The sequence below is a fragment of the Procambarus clarkii genome, chromosome 60 (genome assembly GCF_040958095.1).
Source record: "Procambarus clarkii isolate CNS0578487 chromosome 60, FALCON_Pclarkii_2.0, whole genome shotgun sequence".
NCBI lineage: Eukaryota > Metazoa > Arthropoda > Malacostraca > Decapoda > Cambaridae > Procambarus > Procambarus clarkii.
Window position 1 is genome coordinate 17,531,603 of NC_091209.1, and position 18,184 is coordinate 17,549,786.

The following is an 18,184-nucleotide window of genomic DNA, read 5'->3' on the forward strand; positions in this document are numbered from 1 at the left end:
AAATGTAATGCCAACAATACAGTACCCTTAACTACAAGTAAATTTTAGGTTTATAGCGAATCGTTTCATTTGAATGGGCCATTTTCCGCACTATGATTGAGGCAAGACAAAACTTCCATAAATCTCACTTTTATAATCTCCATGGGCGATTTCTTGCGGTGAGGAGCCCTGATGGGAGACAGAAGCAGCTCCTCCTTTTCTGGGGTGGACACATTGGCCTGAGGCGAGGGTCCCAGGGGTGGAACTGGATGGTAGGTGTAGCCAATGTTCAGCTTTAGTTCCGGCACCTGCCAGCAGTCAACCCACCCAGCGCTGAAATATAAAGTTCTTCCATAAAACAAATTTATATATATTTTTCACATTTAGACTCAATATACTTACTGAAGACTTAATTATGTATACACACAATGATTACAGTACTGTATTAAACAAAAAATAAAGGGAAATGCTAATAGGAAATAATGTGGGAACTACAGAGATTAATTGCTGTAGTTTTCCAAGGCAATGGATCCAAGGACAAAAATTGAAGAATAAGAAAATACAGGATAGGAACAGTGTGGATTTAGGAAGGGAAGGGGCTGCATATATTTAATTTTTACTGAGAATAAATTTAGTTAGAATATTTGTTGCGAAGTAGAAAAATTTGTAAGTAGCATTTAGAAAGGTGTATGATATGATTGATCATGAAGCACTGTGGAAGATTTTAAAGATCTATGAGGTGAGAGGGAATTTATTAATAGTGAAATCATTATACAGTATATGAATAGGAGAAGGGAGAGATTCTGGTGTTTTAGAAACTGGAATTGAATGTTGTGGATCTTGTAGATAATTATGGAAAGATATGGCAGTCATTTTAACATTAGGATAAAAGTGGGGAACATGTACTAGAAAAGGAACCAAGTTTAAACACTTGATGGCAATGCTATATTAAAATTAGAGGTATGGAAGGCAAAATAAATAGTGAAAGGGAGAAGAGTTGAAGAAAAAGTTAAATAGTATAATGAAAGGAATAAATAAATAGTATGTGGGTTAAGAAAGGTCCAAGTGATAGTTTATTACCCCCAGTCATGGCATGTCCAAGTGAAAATTGGGTATGCAAAATAGCAGTGTTGAAAATATGTAGTAGAGAAAGAAAAAAACAGCAGCAGCTGGTGTTAGTATATGGGATGGGTACATCAATGAGGAAGTAGTGTATGTAAAATATATGATACAAGTGCAAGGGGCGAGGGAATAGAGGAGTAGATAATATGCAACACACTTTGATGTTATAAACATGTTAGCATGATGCATGAAAATCATTTAATAATGAAAGTACAAGGGTGAAATGAGAGGATCATATCATACATCGAGACAACTAGCAAAGTTTGGAGGGCCGAGCAGAACAATGTATGAAAGAAAGGAACTGGTTAAAAATCATCAATTAGTGAAAGGTTTGTGTGATAGAGCCTTCTGAAGACTCTCCTGCTGAGACAATCTTGCAATAGTGACCTCCTGGAAGGAGCAAGTCATTATCTATTGCTAATACTGCTCTCCACTACCATCAACACCCACAGCTCTAACTTCTGCTGTCACTCAAGTACACAAGAAGGAAAGATTAAAAACAGAATACAATAACTTTTCCAGTTTCATAAATACTTTCCATAAAAGTTTTATACTTCATAATACCACACCTGAGTTTGCAGAATTTCCTCCACTTATCATTGGAAAATGTTTGTTTGGGTCTGTCTTCCTTGTCTACCAGTTTAGCATTTCGGTCCAGAGCCGTGATGATATTCCGTGAAGTATTGGACGGTGGCAGGAACAAGCTCAGGTCCACCGTCTCGGCCTGCAAGCAAACATGCACAAGACATTACAGCTGAATCCAAGTGACTATAACTTCATGTACATGAAAACACTCTGAAGCCCATATGATGGGATCGAACTACCTTCTCTGGACTCCCCAGGAATACATCACATTCTTTTGCTTTCACTGTGCATATCTATGGGGCTTCCTTCTTTCAGTATTATAATTAGAGGTCAATGCTTTAATTGCAAGGAAGATGGTCATCAAACAAAATAGTGCAAAGCTAAGGAGAGAGACTTACAGAAATTTGTGGTAATGCCAATTTCTCTGCTTTTTCATTGACATCTAATAAAAAATCTACTTCATTCATAAATTCATATTTCACTGTTAAATGGCTATTTCACTGCTATTCACACTATATATCACAAGAAAAAATTTCACTACAGGGTACTCAACTCCAGCTTCACTTAAAAATACTTCACTGGCCAAACCACACTTCACTATAAGATATCCGATTCTCTGTCAATTACCTGCTTTAATGTCAATAACAAGTTTAACTGTTAAGTAGACTTTTTTGTAATTATATTATCACAACAGTATGCAATATGCTGTACATACTCAACACATGACCACAGTGTACACCATGACTAGACATGTTGGCAGTAGCATCTACACTTTATATAAACTTCTATCTCTAGAATACTTCCTGGCTGGTAATCCATACCCATGAAGAGCAAACTATTATTATACTATAGTGTATAATGTTATTCATCATCTCTCGCTAAAGAGTATACTGTAATAGAAAGTGTCGTCTCCTCTAAACATTCCAATATTGTACAACTTGCACATTTCCATTCCTCATTCATGCATTCCTACAATTTTTCTCAAATCTACTTTCTATACACCTTTCTCTTGCATTTCACTCTTACTTAGGCATGCTACTTAAATCATTAAACTTTCATACTTTTCTACTCCTCACACAGATTTAGGACTTATCACCAGTTTTTTGTACCTTCTTACCATTCATTTGCTCTTCCCTTAAGTCAAGCTCTCACACATTTCATCAAGTAGAATACAGTGACTACTCACAATATTTAAATACACAAGAAGGTGAATTCAAGGTCAAATGGTAATGATCCACACACACCCAATCCCATGAGAAGCCATGCTCCAACCATGATAAGATATGGTTGGAGCATTACTCGTCACACAATACAATGAATTCCACACAAAAGCCAGACACCAGCCTAAACCGAAGGAAAATACATACATGCATATAATACAATTAGTGTAACATACCATTATTGCAAACTTGAGGAGGACCGTCTCGGGCAGAAAGTCAACAAACGGTAGACAGAATTTGAGCTCAAACAACTTCCCACAGAAGGCCACATGAGCTGATGAAGGAAAAAACAGTTACTATTGAATGTATGAATGGTATCGGCATTTCAATTTCATATGGAGGTTAAAGGTTCACATGTAAAAGAGGTTCATACACAAAAAGGGTGACAATTATTAACGTTGTGCTATCATATCGATGTGCAATATCAATAAACTATAAAATAAATCCAAAGCATGACAACTTTACACCTAAGCATGGCAATTATACACCTAATTTATTAATAAATACTGTGGCAACTTTATTAAAAATAACAGTTGCTCCAGATTGAATTCCTGGGACTGTCCATTATGAAGACCACAACTGGGAAAAACCCATCCCTTAGCTTTACTTTGGGTTTGCTTTGAATTATCAGCAGCCATTCCTCACCCCTTTCCCCTCCCTATTTTTTTTATTTTTTTAACTTTAACTAAGGTTCATAAGGACTGTCAATTGACGTACCTAGTGAAACTGCAAGCAAGAACTCTAATCCTACCTCAGTTCAGTTGAAACCTACTCCTAGAAACCCATTTATTTCATGAACCTATTATATGCATCAATAGGATAAACTTCCCTTCTAGCCAGACTTCAAAGCCTAACCCCTGTAGTCGAGGCTCGTGCAATTATTGTGTTCCTATTCATACCTCCAGAGCAAAATTCTTCAACATTTAGTTTCCACTTCATAGCTGTGCTGTAGAATTTCTAGACCACTTTTGTCTTACCTAACATATTAGATCTCCCTTCACCAGATATCTATAAGCACACACTTTTTCCTACACTTTACCGTGCTTTACTCGTATTCCGATTAATGTGTACAGTGCCACATATACTCCACACAAAAGTTAGAAAAATACACAAGATGCAGGACTAGGACAGACAACAAAGAAACAAGTCACCATGTACCATTAGCCTGATGTTGTGAGGAGCAGTCTACCCAGTTGTAGCCATTGGCAAGAGTGACAAGCTCAAACTGTTGCAGCTTCAGGACAAAATTCCACGAGTATGGCACAAAGTGGAGCAAGTCCGGTGGCACACGGGAAGACCAGTCCTCAATTAAATCTGAAACAATAATACATAGTCAATAAAGTATGGTTATGGTACAGTGTGATATTTGCCACTTTAACTTTTTTATACCTATGTTTCAATATCCTGTAACAATTACATTATTGTTTCGTATTACAGGACTGAAAAGCATAATTCATACGCATTATAACATGTCTTGCATAATTTTAAATGTACAGTGTACAGTATTTCCACTCGAGCAGCACCCATTTCTCCAGTCAGATACACTGGAATTAACAATTTCCAGGCATAAACATTTTTACAATTTCAGTTCCACAGTATAAGCGGAGTGGAGTCAAACTGCTTGATTTTGACTCTACTCAAGCAGACTCTGACCTTATGAACCTTTGGGTGGACCAGAATGGATCCAATCCAGCCAGGAACTCCAGGAAAACAGCAGAAAATTTAAGATATCTGGCAGATAAGGGATGCAAACAACTGATTGTGTCAGGAATGTGGTGTCAAAGTACAATATAACAAATGGAGCAGTGAGTGGAATAAAATGCCCCTCTCTGAGCAACATCTCTGCAGCTTCCCTTGTCTTAAAACACTGAAACTGACTAGAATATTGGCACACTGCTAGGCTTTGAGCCCCCAGAAGGACAAGTAACCCTGCAGAATGTCTAACGTTCTTACTAAATATGGGTTAAGAACTCTATAGAGAGTAGATTTAAATCCACCCAAAATCTTAAATCCAAGACATCCTTGCAAACTATTCTTCACAATTCCAAAATTGGCAAGAATTCTTCTGAAACTACCAACACTAAGCAACAACTACCCTGGCTAATAGCAGGTAGCAGCACTACTAAATACCAATGACAGGAAATTGGCTAAGCCCAGCCAGCCCAAAACCATGAAAAAGACATTAATTTAAAGGGCAGGAACAGGTGCTGCTCAGAAAGGGACGTTTCATTCCACTCAATACTCTATAATATATTTGTAGTTTGTTTTGAGAGTTGTTTCCCAAGCCCACCTGGAGGTCATGTTCTTCTAGTGGTAACTATCTATAAGGCTGCTATTTATGAGCAATGCTCCGACGGTATAGTCCATCTTTCACTTTCCCAGTTGACCTTCTACAATTCACTTAACATTATAAATAACATCCTAAACTTGTTTGAATGCTACTTGAAGACACGAGACATATTGCAGCCTTCAGTAACATGATCTGAACCACTTAAGTCTGTAACATTGGAGTGCCCCAGGGATCAATACTATGACCTATTTTTTTTTACTGAACAAAACTCTATAAATATAGAGTTTTGTTGATGGTTATAACATTAATTTTTGCTGATGCCATGTGTTTTTTTATATCACAGGGAAAGATTGTGACAGCCATTGCAACACATTAAATAAAGAATTAGACACTCATAAATGCTTAATATTAACAAGACTTACTATACTTATGTCCTCTAATTATTCAACACAAAGCTGCTATTAGAACAGTATCCAACTTTGACCCCAGACAGCACTCGGTACCCTTACTCAAATCTCTGAATATGTTAGATATTAAGTCACTGCACATCCTCTCGTGTGTACTTTATATATTTATAACTCTGAATTGTAATGTCAATCCTGACCTTAAAAGCTTCTTAGAAGGTTGTAGCAGAACCCATGGGCACCACACCAGAAACAAATACCTATTTGATATTCCAAGAGTGCAACTTAATCAAACTAGAAATGCTCTATAAATCAAGGGACCCAGAATATGGAATGACCTTCCCAATCATGTCAAAGACTGTCCCTCTCTCAACCAGTTTAAGAGAAAAACTAAGTACTATATAATTAACTCCATATAACCTACCTTACCCCCTAAATGCCAACCCATGTCTTGCTATTTTAAACAATGCTGTTTGTTGACCAACTTGTACAATTGCTGATTTCTGCCATTCCCCCCCCCCTCTTTTTTTATTATTCCTATTTTTTAAACACATTTTATACTTTAATCTCAATTACTATTAAGTTTTAGTCCAAGTGTCTTTTTTTTTCTCCCACACCTTGCCCAAAACGCTATGCATATTAGTGGCTTTAGGTATTGTTTGTACTAGCTCTATCTATAAATCCAACAACTGTTTGTTTTGAGATTTTGAGATATATACAAGAGTTGTTACATTCTTGTACAGCCACTAGTCTCATAGCGTTTCGGGCAGGTCCCTGGAATACGATCCCCTGCCGCGAAGAATCGTTTTTTCATCCAAGTACACATTTTACTGTTGCGTTAAACAGAGGCTACAGTTAAGGATTTGCGCCCAGTAAATCCTCTCCGGCCAGGATACGAACCCATGACATAGCGCTCGCGGAACGCCAGGCGAGTGTCTTGTAACTCATCATCTATGTATGTACTTTTTTCTGAATAAAAATTTGAATTTGAATATATGATACTATGAAGACACAAGAATGTTTCTGGGAGCAACTGAACAATTACAGGGAATGTTCACACTTGAAAAGAAGACTACAGAACACCACCAAACAAAATTACACATTGAAATAAGAATAACTAATTTTTACCTTGAAAAAATTCTTTATGTGCATAGAGGAAGTGGTAAGTAGCTTTGCTACTGCTAAACTGCATGTCCCAAGTCTGGTGATGGTTCCATGCACAAGGGTAGCGGATGGTCACCCCGTAGTCCAGCGTCTCTGCCTCCAGCAGACTACGGTACTGAGGAAAGATGTGCAAAATGTAATATAAAAATTGATGAGTTCTATATGCGAAGATATTTGTAAAAAAAATAAGACTGAGTATAGATGAAAATCTCCTAAGCAGGTTACACAGTTGCTATCTCAGGCAATGTATAGCTCTTACAAAATATCCAAAACAACAACCAGGCAAGGTTGATAATCACTCCCAAGTGCAGAGAGGAAAGAACATTTCTCTAGCTAGTCCAGAATCCTTAGAGATTTTATTCATCTACACTTAAAAGAAACTTCTCCAAACAATACTCAGCCTCAAAAAAGATTGACAAGTATCACTGCTAATTGACTACCTGGCCACTACACTAGGAGTCGGTACCTACACTGTCAAAATAGCAAGGAGCTTAATAAATCCAGAAGAAATACTATCCAAAGCCCAGAAGAAGAGGCACTGCTAGAGCTACCCAACAAGAAGCAAGGCTCAGAGAACAAATGAGTCAAGAATGACATCAGCAAATTTCCAGAAATACAGGAAGAATGTAGAGTGCCAAAAAGTGCTGGAGCACCCGGCAGGCTATCTCGTACTGATGATGAGAAGTTGCAAAGAACTTGAGTGAGAACCAGGGGTGTTCTGGCCACATGTGGGCAAGAAAAAGCAGTCGATACACAAAATTAAAACTGACAAAACTAGCATCATCTAGACCAGAGGAAATTAATTCTCAAAATACTTATAGTCACAACAAAAATCATCCAGCTCAAAGGCATTCCTGATCAGAGAGAGTAGCTTAAAAATCAGGAAGCTTGTGTTTCCCTAAAGACATGAACAACCTAGATTCCACTACAGTAATTCCACCTAGAGCATACCAGAGGTCTTGCATATCCATAAAAATAGGACCCATTCCCTACAATTCTGTCCCAATTGTGAAAAATGTATATAGTAGAACAATTCTTAATACAGGCACTACCAATCGTGGAAAATGGCAATAATAGATAGGTTAACCCATGATATGGTTATCATCATATGATTTTCTTTCAGTCAGCTGATAAACACTGAAGTTTTTATTACTGTCACAAATAAATTGCTAATGTAATATACTTTTATTCACTGATAGACTAATAAAATGAGTTATTCCTCCTCTCCAACAAATGGAATATAACTTACTTTAAAAACAAAAGACATTTGATCATAATGTTCTGGGTGGAACATTTACACACCTGTAAACTGGTCGACGCATCCACATGGAAGAGCTGACCCCTGATCTTGGTTACATAGCCATCCTCATAAACGGTCCAAGGAAGTGTCATCTCAAAATACGACCCTCGCTGGACATTCATGTGGACAGCATTGGTTTCTTTTTCCTACAAAATGCATTGCTGGCTTTTATCTCAATTTAGTATATAAATAAGAGCACAATTAATAAAGGAACATTATACAAATAAGGAATACTGTACAGAAGACAGACACCAAAGCAAGATATTAGTACCTGTATAGCAATTACAGAGATGGAAAATAAAGGGAACTAATATATATAAAAATAAATAAATGAAATTAATAAAATGCAATGTGAAAAAATATGGCAAAAAACAATATTATTCTTTTCAGCGTTTTAATAAATCTTACTAATGCCTTGGTCTACCTTAATCCATTTTTGCCCATGGTTTAACAAAATGTTTTAATGAAGGAACAAGAGTGAATGACAGGCAGGATTCTCAAAGCAACAGACAAGATGTTTAAGGCAGACTAGAGAGGACAGCTCTGATGGACAGTGGTAAACTGATCCACATACACACACATTTATATCCAACATACTTTTTGTGAAGTTGACTTGAAAATTGTATATTTCTTTGATTATTACTTCTTGCTAAAGGTTACATTAAATAGTGCATTAAATGCATAACCAAAAAGGAAACTCTCCTTACAAACATAATTACATATGCTCACCACACTATATTTTCTTCACAACGACAACTCATTCATATTTGTCATACATGGTAAAAATTACATGGTAAAACTCCTACACCTTTAGTGTTAATTCAGCATTTCAAAAGGAGTGACAATATATCATATCAAGACGAGGTTCAAACGAAAGATAACAAGATCAAGATAAAATCAAAATATATTCAAATAAATGTAAATAAAAATACACTGAAGTGTTTACAAATAAGCCAAATTAAATGGTACCCGGTAATAAGAAATTATTATGCATAATGAAAACTGCACAAGAGAAAAAAAATTGGCATATACCTTAGAAAAGAGAATGTCGATAGTGGCTTCAGTCAGTATGCTGAGACGCAAGTCAAACTGCTGAACCTTCCGCAACTCCCCATGTACTGGTGCATTTGGCATCTGTGGCAAAATGCAGAAAAAACTTTTTACATTTCTCCATTACCATGGCAATACAGTACCGTTTCTAAAAATAATAATATGGCCAAAAATGCTATTTTGCCTATAATATAGGGACCGGATACATTGATACAGTAGTACTGCAGCTCATAATGAACATGCACACCTTCACTCTAGACCAGCATTTCTTCACCTTTATTTCAAGGGTCCCGCAAGGGTATAATTTTCATGCCTCGAGTAACCCAAGCATAAACTATTATAGAATACAACTGTATATATATATTTATTAATCGCAAAATTCAACCATATCGGTAAACACAAAAAATAAACGTCGAGAATGTTTTCGCAGAACCCTGGTTGGGAAACATAGCTCTGAACCAAAGAGGAACTTTAGTAAGCCGTTTTCTGTGAATCAGTGCTAACTAAATTCTTCCTATATTTAAAGCCTTTTATTTCTCATTTAATCTGTTAACCCTAACATACTATCAGTTACACAGGGTTCTAGTGATAACATATCTCCTTGAATTAGATAAACATTCTGGAAATTCATCAACACTGCCTAAAAGCTTCATTAAAGTCCCTGAACCATCCACCAGATATATACGGCAGGGATCGCATTAAGGTATTCATAGCTGCTACTTCAGCAGCAACTTTTCATTTTGAATACTATGACTTTTTATAATTTATTGTCACACTAGCTCACACCACACCAGACTAGCACATCTCACCCTGGTTACAGGTCTCCTTAGCCTCTCATAACCTACTCTCCCTTTACCAAGTCCATTCACTTAGACAATCACTGCATACCACACTAAAACATCTAAAATAAATGAATTTACAATATTTCATATTCTTGTGATCACTGGTGAACCAGATCATCCATGCTACAGAATAAGGGAACAAATAAGACCGATATACAGGTAGAAACTGGTAGTTACAGAGATAGAGGAGTAGGTATCCAAGATAATAAAGAAATTCTCAAAAGTTTACTACTGTGCTTTAATTTGTCTTACCTTAGCCGTCTGATAATCTTGTGGGAAGAAGAAGCGAAACAACTGCTCTCGCTGACGGTCAGCCCATGGACCATAGCTGAGGTTGGTGCCCTTAGCACACTTTATATCAAGACCCCACACAGGGGCTGTAGCAGTAACTTCATCTCCATTTGGAAGTCGCATCGTCTGAAGGCATCATCAGCATTCACATTAAGATACGTTAGTTATGCCATTTTTCTCAAAGAATACTATGGAAACTTCCCTATAGGTACATAAAGCATGCCTGAAACAGGCAATTGGGAGAAAATCATTTTGGTATACTGTATAGCATTATGTTCTTAGGACAGCCTTCTCAAATTTAACAAAGGACATAACTAAATCATGAGAATTTCTTTGGAGCAGGATGGCAGTACTGCACTGTATGTCCTAACATATTCAATACTAGAACACACTGCCAGCAGGCAAGATAGCCGAGATCAATATTTTTGCACGATAATTTGTCTCTGAAAGATGCACTCACATACCATTTTATAGTGACCTGACTGTCTACTACTTGGTGTTCAATAAATCAGCATGGGTCTCAGAGACCTTGTACAATCTTAAGGCTGCATCAGTGCGTCAGTGTGCACGAGTGGGAAGTAACCAAGGAAACCCACTCAAAAACTATTATATTACCTTTAATAGAGAGTGTGGGTGCAAGCAATTTCGAGCACGAGTGCTCTTGTAGTCTCCTTCCTGACACACTGCCCTTACACAATTCAGACACACTTATGTTATCAGCTTCCTATGTCATATACAGTTCTGTATGTATATAGCACATATCATATTGCATTAGCTCACAACACAACATACTAGCTCACACCTCATCACACTAGTTCACACCATGTCACATTACTCTCTCATGGCAGGAGAATATTGTACATTTTAACTGTCCTTGCTTTACAAGGAATGTGAAGGCCATTTGCTACTGAGAATATGGAATACATAACTAGACAGCTCACCTGAGGGTGCTCTGGCACAGGACCTGGCTCGTCCACATAGTAATAGAAGTGCACGAGACTTGATGACATTACCACAAAACCTTCCCCCATGTAACGTGGTGGCTCGTCCAAAACACCAGTGTATTTTGGGCTTGGAGCAAGGATGACCTGATTGGAGAACTTTCTTACTACTGTGTTATCATTTCAAGAGAGGAAAATTGTGTAAGCAATGGAAATCAGTATTAGATGATACTGATTGAACCAATGATTTATTTTAAAACATCTACAGGTATATGATAAAATCTGAAATAAAGTTGTAAAAAAAAAAAATCTATGCAAACAAGTATAACTGAAGGTAATCATTTTCGCTACACTAAATATTGCGTCTAAATCTCAAATAAGTTTCTGCTCTTTGTTTAGATTGGTTGTATGCCTTCCCAAAATAGTTCTTATGGTGATAATCTCCACCATGGTATGTTGTAACTTGAACTAAAGGCCGGAGGATTACACAAAAGAATGGAAAAGTCGGTCATAAAATCAAGCTTTGAGTGAATATAAAAAGATTTTCAACACGACATCTGGATGCTTCCCGAGACAAGATAACTGAAAGGCTCATAAATAATCAGGATAGTTAGGGCAGGATGGCATTTTGTATTGGAATATAATATATCTTTTCAACATAAAGGATCCCTCTAAATAACAAATCAAATTCACCCATCAGATTTTTTTCAAATTCAGATATATACAAACAAAAAAAATAGAGATACCAGAAGGAACCATGATGAAATATGGATAGTCTATCTATTAAAAGGCAGTTTCAATCAATTAGTTTTAAATATTTTTACTAGCCTTGCTTTTTTATTTGTCAACATTATTCAAAATTATTTATCTATACAGTATTTTAGAAAGGTTTCACCAAGCTTGTGCTTTGTCTCAACCACATCAGATTTAGGATGCTTAATGGCACTTTATTACATTAACAAAACATCTTAGCAACTTATGACATACCCTAAAGTTCTCTGCTTTTGATATGAACACCTGCATGAAGTAGTCAAGGGAGCAGGCTGCTGGCTTGGTTGTATAGTGGCACTCTGCTTTGTCAGTCGTCAGGAGGAGTGTTGATGCAACCAAACGGTTGCCAAACACAAACCTGGCCTGCACGAGTTAAACATTTATTATTTATACATCTCCCGGGAAAATTTGAATATTGTAAATATTATCAACATACGTTCAATTTAATGGTACAAATTAGGTTTCAAATATATTGAATTCAACACAAACTCTGCTACACTTGTGCCCAACATAAACTTGGGTACACCTTACAATCAATAGCCCATAATTCATGCGTCAACCTTACACCACCCACTCACAATTACAGAATAGTAGGCCAATAAGTATACCAGATTGCCAACAAATTTATTTCAATTTATTTTCAGAAAAACTGCACTTATAAATACAGTATGGGCAAAAACAACTTACCATATTAAGATCGATCTTAATGACAGGGATCAAATCCCTCCAATCCTGCCAAAAGCTCATGTCCTGACTCTGATTTTGAGTGTCCTCTGCTTCTCCTTCCTCCTCAGTCTTGCCTGTCTTATTTACATTCACAAGTTGACTCTCCAAACCAAATGTCTTCTCTAATCTACTGTACAACTGTGACCGATTATAGACGTGCAGCTCTGGTCCATTAAGTTCAAGCCACACTCGATGGTCACAATGCGACATATCTGAAATAAGTAAATTGAGTAAGGTATTGCCAGAATACTAGAGAGAAACTCATAATGCAACATACCTGAAATAAGTAAATTGAGTAAGGTATTGCCAGAATACTAGAGAGAAACTCATGATTATAACTAAACAGACAATGCAGTTGGTGAGAATCTCTAACATTAAAAACTTACCTTCCGAGAGTTCACGCTTCACATAGGGAAGCCAGTATCTAAACTTGAGGATTCCATCAACAATGCGGAGGCTGTAATCTTCCGTTACATACACAACATTGCGAAACATGATCTTGCCCGACAATACAGACAGCGAAAATGAACCTAGAAGCAGGAAAAACATTCATTAACACTTTTAAGACGAAATGTACAAAGATAGCAATATAGTACAGAATATTGTAATGAGCCAGCTTTACCAACAAAAAATATCTTAAAACCTGAAACCTTGTTACAACTTATGTGTTCATGGTGGGAGAACATTTATGGTGAGAAGTTTAAACACAGATAGGGTCTAGGGTCACTTGATAAATCATTAATTATTTGAAGTCTAGCATTTTATAATCATGATTAACAAAACATAATGGCTTGAAAAGTTACCTTACACTCATAAATTGGTATTGTATATTCTTTAAAATCTGTCAAGCATACCGATGTGAATTATAGATAGCTATTCACTCATATCCTTCAATGTCATGGACTCAAACGAATGAAGGAGCGAGTGAACAAGTGTACATGTGCACACACAGGTAATTACACAGTAATTCATCACCAGTTGAGAGGCGGGACCAAGAGTCATAGCTCAACCCCGCAAGCACAACTAGGCAAGTACTAGTACAACTAGGCGAGTACAGACAACAGTAACAACTTCCAAGAAGACTACCCAAGATTTACTGAATAAACTTGAAAGAGTCAGATCAACTCTCAATGGTATTTCATATAGAAATGAAGACAAGAATTTTTACCATGGGAAGGAAAATTGGAGTAAATAGCGAAGTGACCTCCTTTAATTAACTACAAATTCCACATTCAATATCACAGTTGCCAAAGGATGGTATCATCACAGTGTAGGAAAGGTTGACTCAAGTCATATAGCATGACCTCAGCACATTCCTAGCGACTTATCTGGCAGCAAACCTCCTGTATCTCTCAATACACACACACACTCACCATCCATCCCTCACCTTCTCATTCTAGGCCAACTTGATTTCTTGCAAGCAAAGTTTCTTCGTTCTCCCTCAAGCATGACACTGATTCTTTTTGTGTCTTCCCTTCATTGTAATTTATTCACTCATACATCCCTCAAAATACATTAATTTTCTATCTTTACTTTTAACATCTGTATCACTATCATTCATCTTATTTTTATTATTTATTTACTCAAGATCTACATTGTTAATTTTCCATCTGCCTTTATCAATTACATTCCCTTACCAAGCTGTGATTATCTTGAGGTTATCTCGAGAAGATTTCGGGGCTTAGCATCCCCGCGGCCCAGTCCTCGACTAGGCCTCCTTTTTGTTAAACACCCCCAGGAAGCAGCCCGTAGCAGCTGTCTAACTCCCAGGTACCTACTTACTGCTAGGTGAACAGGGGCAGCAGGGTGAAATAAACTCTGCCCATTAGTTTCCGTCTCCACCGGGAATCGAACCCGGAACGTTTGGACTACAAATTCCAAGCGCTGTCACCTTGAGGTTACCTTGAGGTGCTTCCGGGGCTTAGCGTCCCCACGGCCCGGTCGTCGACCAGGCCTCCTGGTTGCTGGACTGATCAACCAGGCTGTTGGATGCGGCTGCTCGCAGCCTGACGTATGAGTCACAGCCTGGTTGATCAGGTATCCTGTCCACTCAGCTGTCAGGCTCCCTAACCTGTGGGCACAGACTGAACTTCACAAACAGTAATCCTAACAAGTGCTCATATGCTATACACACTGCCCTGTGCTCACCTATTGTCAGATCTCCACTTTTGACAAATCTACGGAGGATTGCAGTCAAAATGCTTCCCTGGACCCGTGAGTTGAAGAGAATGATGTAAACAGACCAGGATATGGCCACCAGCAGGGACAGTACCAAGTACCCCAGGTCAGGATTATTCTGAAGGAAGAAAGTTGCAATTGCCATTAAATATATTAAATATTCTATTATAATACAAGCTGGTTTAAGTGTGAGGAAGGTAAATAATGTGAAGAAAACTAAATAGTATGTAAAACCAAAGAATGTAAGAAGTGTGCAGAGTGTAATGTTTACTTCAGCTATACAGAGCTGGAAGCTTAGGATGACCATCACATTAGGAAATAATACTGTACACGAATAAACAAGAGCGAGATATGGAAGAGCATGATATCAATGTTAAGACTTAGCAGGTGATTTGTAAGCATTAAAAAGGTTTTAGATTCTTTTTTCAAAACAGCTGTTTAATATGGAACAGCAGCATGAGTGAATGTTTATTACAATGTGAAACAAAACAACTTAGATTTGTGAAAGACAAGACTGCAACACACATGATCCAGACTAATAAAAGTCAACTGAACAAATATTTTATTTATGTTTAGATTGTAGGCAAGCTATTGAAGTACATAGAAACTTTAAACAATTTTGTTAAAAGAATAGCTTGGTACAACAATTTATTCAGTAATGTTCAAGGCTCATATCCTAAGACAAATGAGTTTACTTTCATGGTTAGGCAAGTTAACTGCATGATGCCTGCCAAAGGTGAGCAGAGATAATCACTCTTTGTCGTCTAACATTATGAAAAATGTTAATATCTGGGAAGTCATAAATTTCCAAAAACTGTTTCCTTAAGATAACTGGAAGTGTATTATTACAATTTATTGGCAAGGTTGGAAGAAAAAATGGGGAGGTATCCTATTGTGTATGTCACACTTACGAAAGCGTATTTTGTAGAGGAAAACAAATGGCCAAGATACACGTTTCAATTAATGGAGAAATATTTATAATCAGATAACTAAACCAAGCACAAATGGAGAATATCCCGAGAAAATACATGCATTTTCATATGTTGACAGTAGATACTAATGCCTCTTAAAAAAACACACATTTTTGAGTTTGTAATTTAGGATATGAATTAGAAAGCCACATTTATTAGACAATTTTATAATCAGTATCATAAAACTTAAATAATGAAAAAGATACATCAGCATGTAAAATTGTTTCAATAAAAATAAAAGCTATTATAAAAAGATACATCAGCATGTAAAATTGTTTCAATAAAAATAAAAGCTATTATAAGCATCTTTAAATCTCTCACAAATGAGTTCTTGAAAACAACAATCTTAGTATGCAACTCACCAGATCCCCCAAGACAGTATTCAAGTTATAGCTGGAGCTATTGTCAATGAAAGGTGCACCCTCTATGGCTGTCTCCAGGAACACCTCCTCCAGCACCTCCCCGCTGGTCCTGCTCTCCACATCCATTGTACTGTACCTGCACACCACAATTCTAACATTAAAAGCAGCACAGAATTGCATATAATTTTGTTCACAAATTTTTGTCTTAAATATATAACAAAAGAAATAATATACAACAAAGAATGAAATGAATGATGAATTCAAAGCATAATGTTTCATTCACCGTACTTTCCAAACATCTAGTAACACGGCAAATACTTTTAGAAAGTAAAATTGGCTAAATACTTTTAAGACTATGAACACCTACTGCAGTGGCCCCCAGACTATAAGGTAGCAGGCATCCTGTGAACTTTAGGTAGTTAAACAAAGTCATGGCTAAATGGCAGAATTGCAATGGCACCTTCTAAACTAAAGTCCAATTGGGCTAAAATGAAAAAAAAAAATTATTGCAATGACCTCCAGGACAGCAAGAGCCAGATGCCCACCATACCCTAAGGAATGCCAGGATCTCAACAAGTATCAACAACTTCTAGTGCCAGAAGACACTTTCTCTTTGCCTGAAAATGTAACTGGAACACTTGAAAAAATTCAATAAACTTCCCTGTGACCGCAGGTAATAAATAGATCGGGCACCATATCAATCCAAGCTGTTGTAGAGCAATGCCTGAGAGCAGCATCAAGACCCAATGGTCATAATAGCATCACGTGTTGTGGTAGGCCCCAGGCAGAGTTAGTGATCCTGAGGTGTACTCGTTGCCAAGGTTGAGCCAGGCACTCCCAATCCCCACTGGCACCTAAGGACTATGGACTGGCAACAGAAGCAAATTGGCAACAATATAACACTCCCCCCCTTATAACAACCATAAACCACAGCAAAATTAGAGTAAGATAGCAATGCAGCTGAAATTACCATCATACGACAGAGCCTTCTGCAAAGTCTACAACAATGATGATCCCGTTATACCAAGTCCAGACCCCGATAACTACCCACCTTAATGACCAATTGGTGTCGTTACATGGTTAATAATATCGTGGTGGAGGAGGCTAACATATCCACGTGAAGTAAGGTGAGGTAGAGTGCCACAGGTGTGGTGAGGGAGGAGCCTGCCCCACCACCATCATCACCTCCTCTCACAACAACAACACCACCACCACCACCAGCCTCACACTCGTACCTTCTCACCAAGTTATCATACCTTCTCTCCTCATACTGGTCCACGCTCTTGTGCTCATCACCACATTAATACCAGCAAATGTTGTCTTTGTAATTAATTACAACACTATCTTCATGCATTTAGAGTAATCATATTTGAGGCCTAACTAAAATTAATGGAGAAATTTTGAAGAAATATAATTCATTCCCACTATTACTTGTTGCAGTATGTTCAAAGCAAAAATACTAAATACATTACCTCTTTACAAACGAAAATTAATAAGCTAAGTACAGTACAAGGTAAGTAAAAAGTGTGAACACTAAGAAAGACATTTTTGACAGATTTTTTTTGAGTTATCGTACATCAGCCTTGTCCGAAAGTCAAATAAATAAATGAATGTAATTTTGTTATTTATTATAATATTAATGAATTCATTACGTCGGGGGACAGGCAGCCAGTGTACATATACATGCTAGGCTTATGTTGAATTCCTTCCCCTTCCCCCTAAGGTCGAACTACTGACCCTCCCCAGGATGTAACCACACAACTAGCTGACTAGTTAGTTAACTTTGTGTACCTATTTGAAATAATCCTCAAATTGTGCTACATTGAACCAGTTGATAATCCTCAAATTTTACCCTATTGTACCTACTAATTCTTTGTCATTATTGTGTATTGTCATTATTGTGTATTGTCATTATTGTGTATTATTTAATCTTTGTGTATTGTGTCGAATTTTTTTACAATGTACCTGTAAACATTTTTTGTCAATTT

At 37.2% G+C, this 18,184-nt stretch overlaps 1 protein-coding gene across 18 annotated transcripts in view; it reads right to left on the minus strand.

Annotated features, from left to right (window-relative positions):
• tweek (transmembrane protein KIAA1109 homolog tweek) overlaps positions 1-17,425 on the minus strand; it is a 101,821-nt gene extending 84,396 nt beyond the window's left edge. For all 18 annotated transcript variants that reach the window (XM_045756077.2, XM_045756076.2, XM_069307622.1 and 15 more), the window contains exons 1-15: positions 17,248-17,425; positions 16,197-16,332; positions 14,834-14,981; positions 13,072-13,215; positions 12,647-12,897; positions 12,176-12,322; positions 11,189-11,335; positions 10,209-10,373; positions 9,097-9,198; positions 8,067-8,210; positions 6,729-6,879; positions 4,065-4,220; positions 3,083-3,180; positions 1,671-1,825; positions 129-312 (exon numbers count right to left, since the gene is read on the minus strand). In XM_045756077.2, the coding sequence (XP_045612033.2) occupies positions 129-312; positions 1,671-1,825; positions 3,083-3,180; positions 4,065-4,220; positions 6,729-6,879; positions 8,067-8,210; positions 9,097-9,198; positions 10,209-10,373; positions 11,189-11,335; positions 12,176-12,322; positions 12,647-12,897; positions 13,072-13,215; positions 14,834-14,981; positions 16,197-16,322 (2,118 nt within the window). In that variant the 5' untranslated portion in view covers positions 16,323-16,332; positions 17,248-17,425. The remainder of the gene's footprint in view (positions 1-128; positions 313-1,670; positions 1,826-3,082; positions 3,181-4,064; positions 4,221-6,728; positions 6,880-8,066; positions 8,211-9,096; positions 9,199-10,208; positions 10,374-11,188; positions 11,336-12,175; positions 12,323-12,646; positions 12,898-13,071; positions 13,216-14,833; positions 14,982-16,196; positions 16,333-17,247) is intronic.
• Between the last annotated feature and the right edge of the window lie 759 nt (positions 17,426-18,184).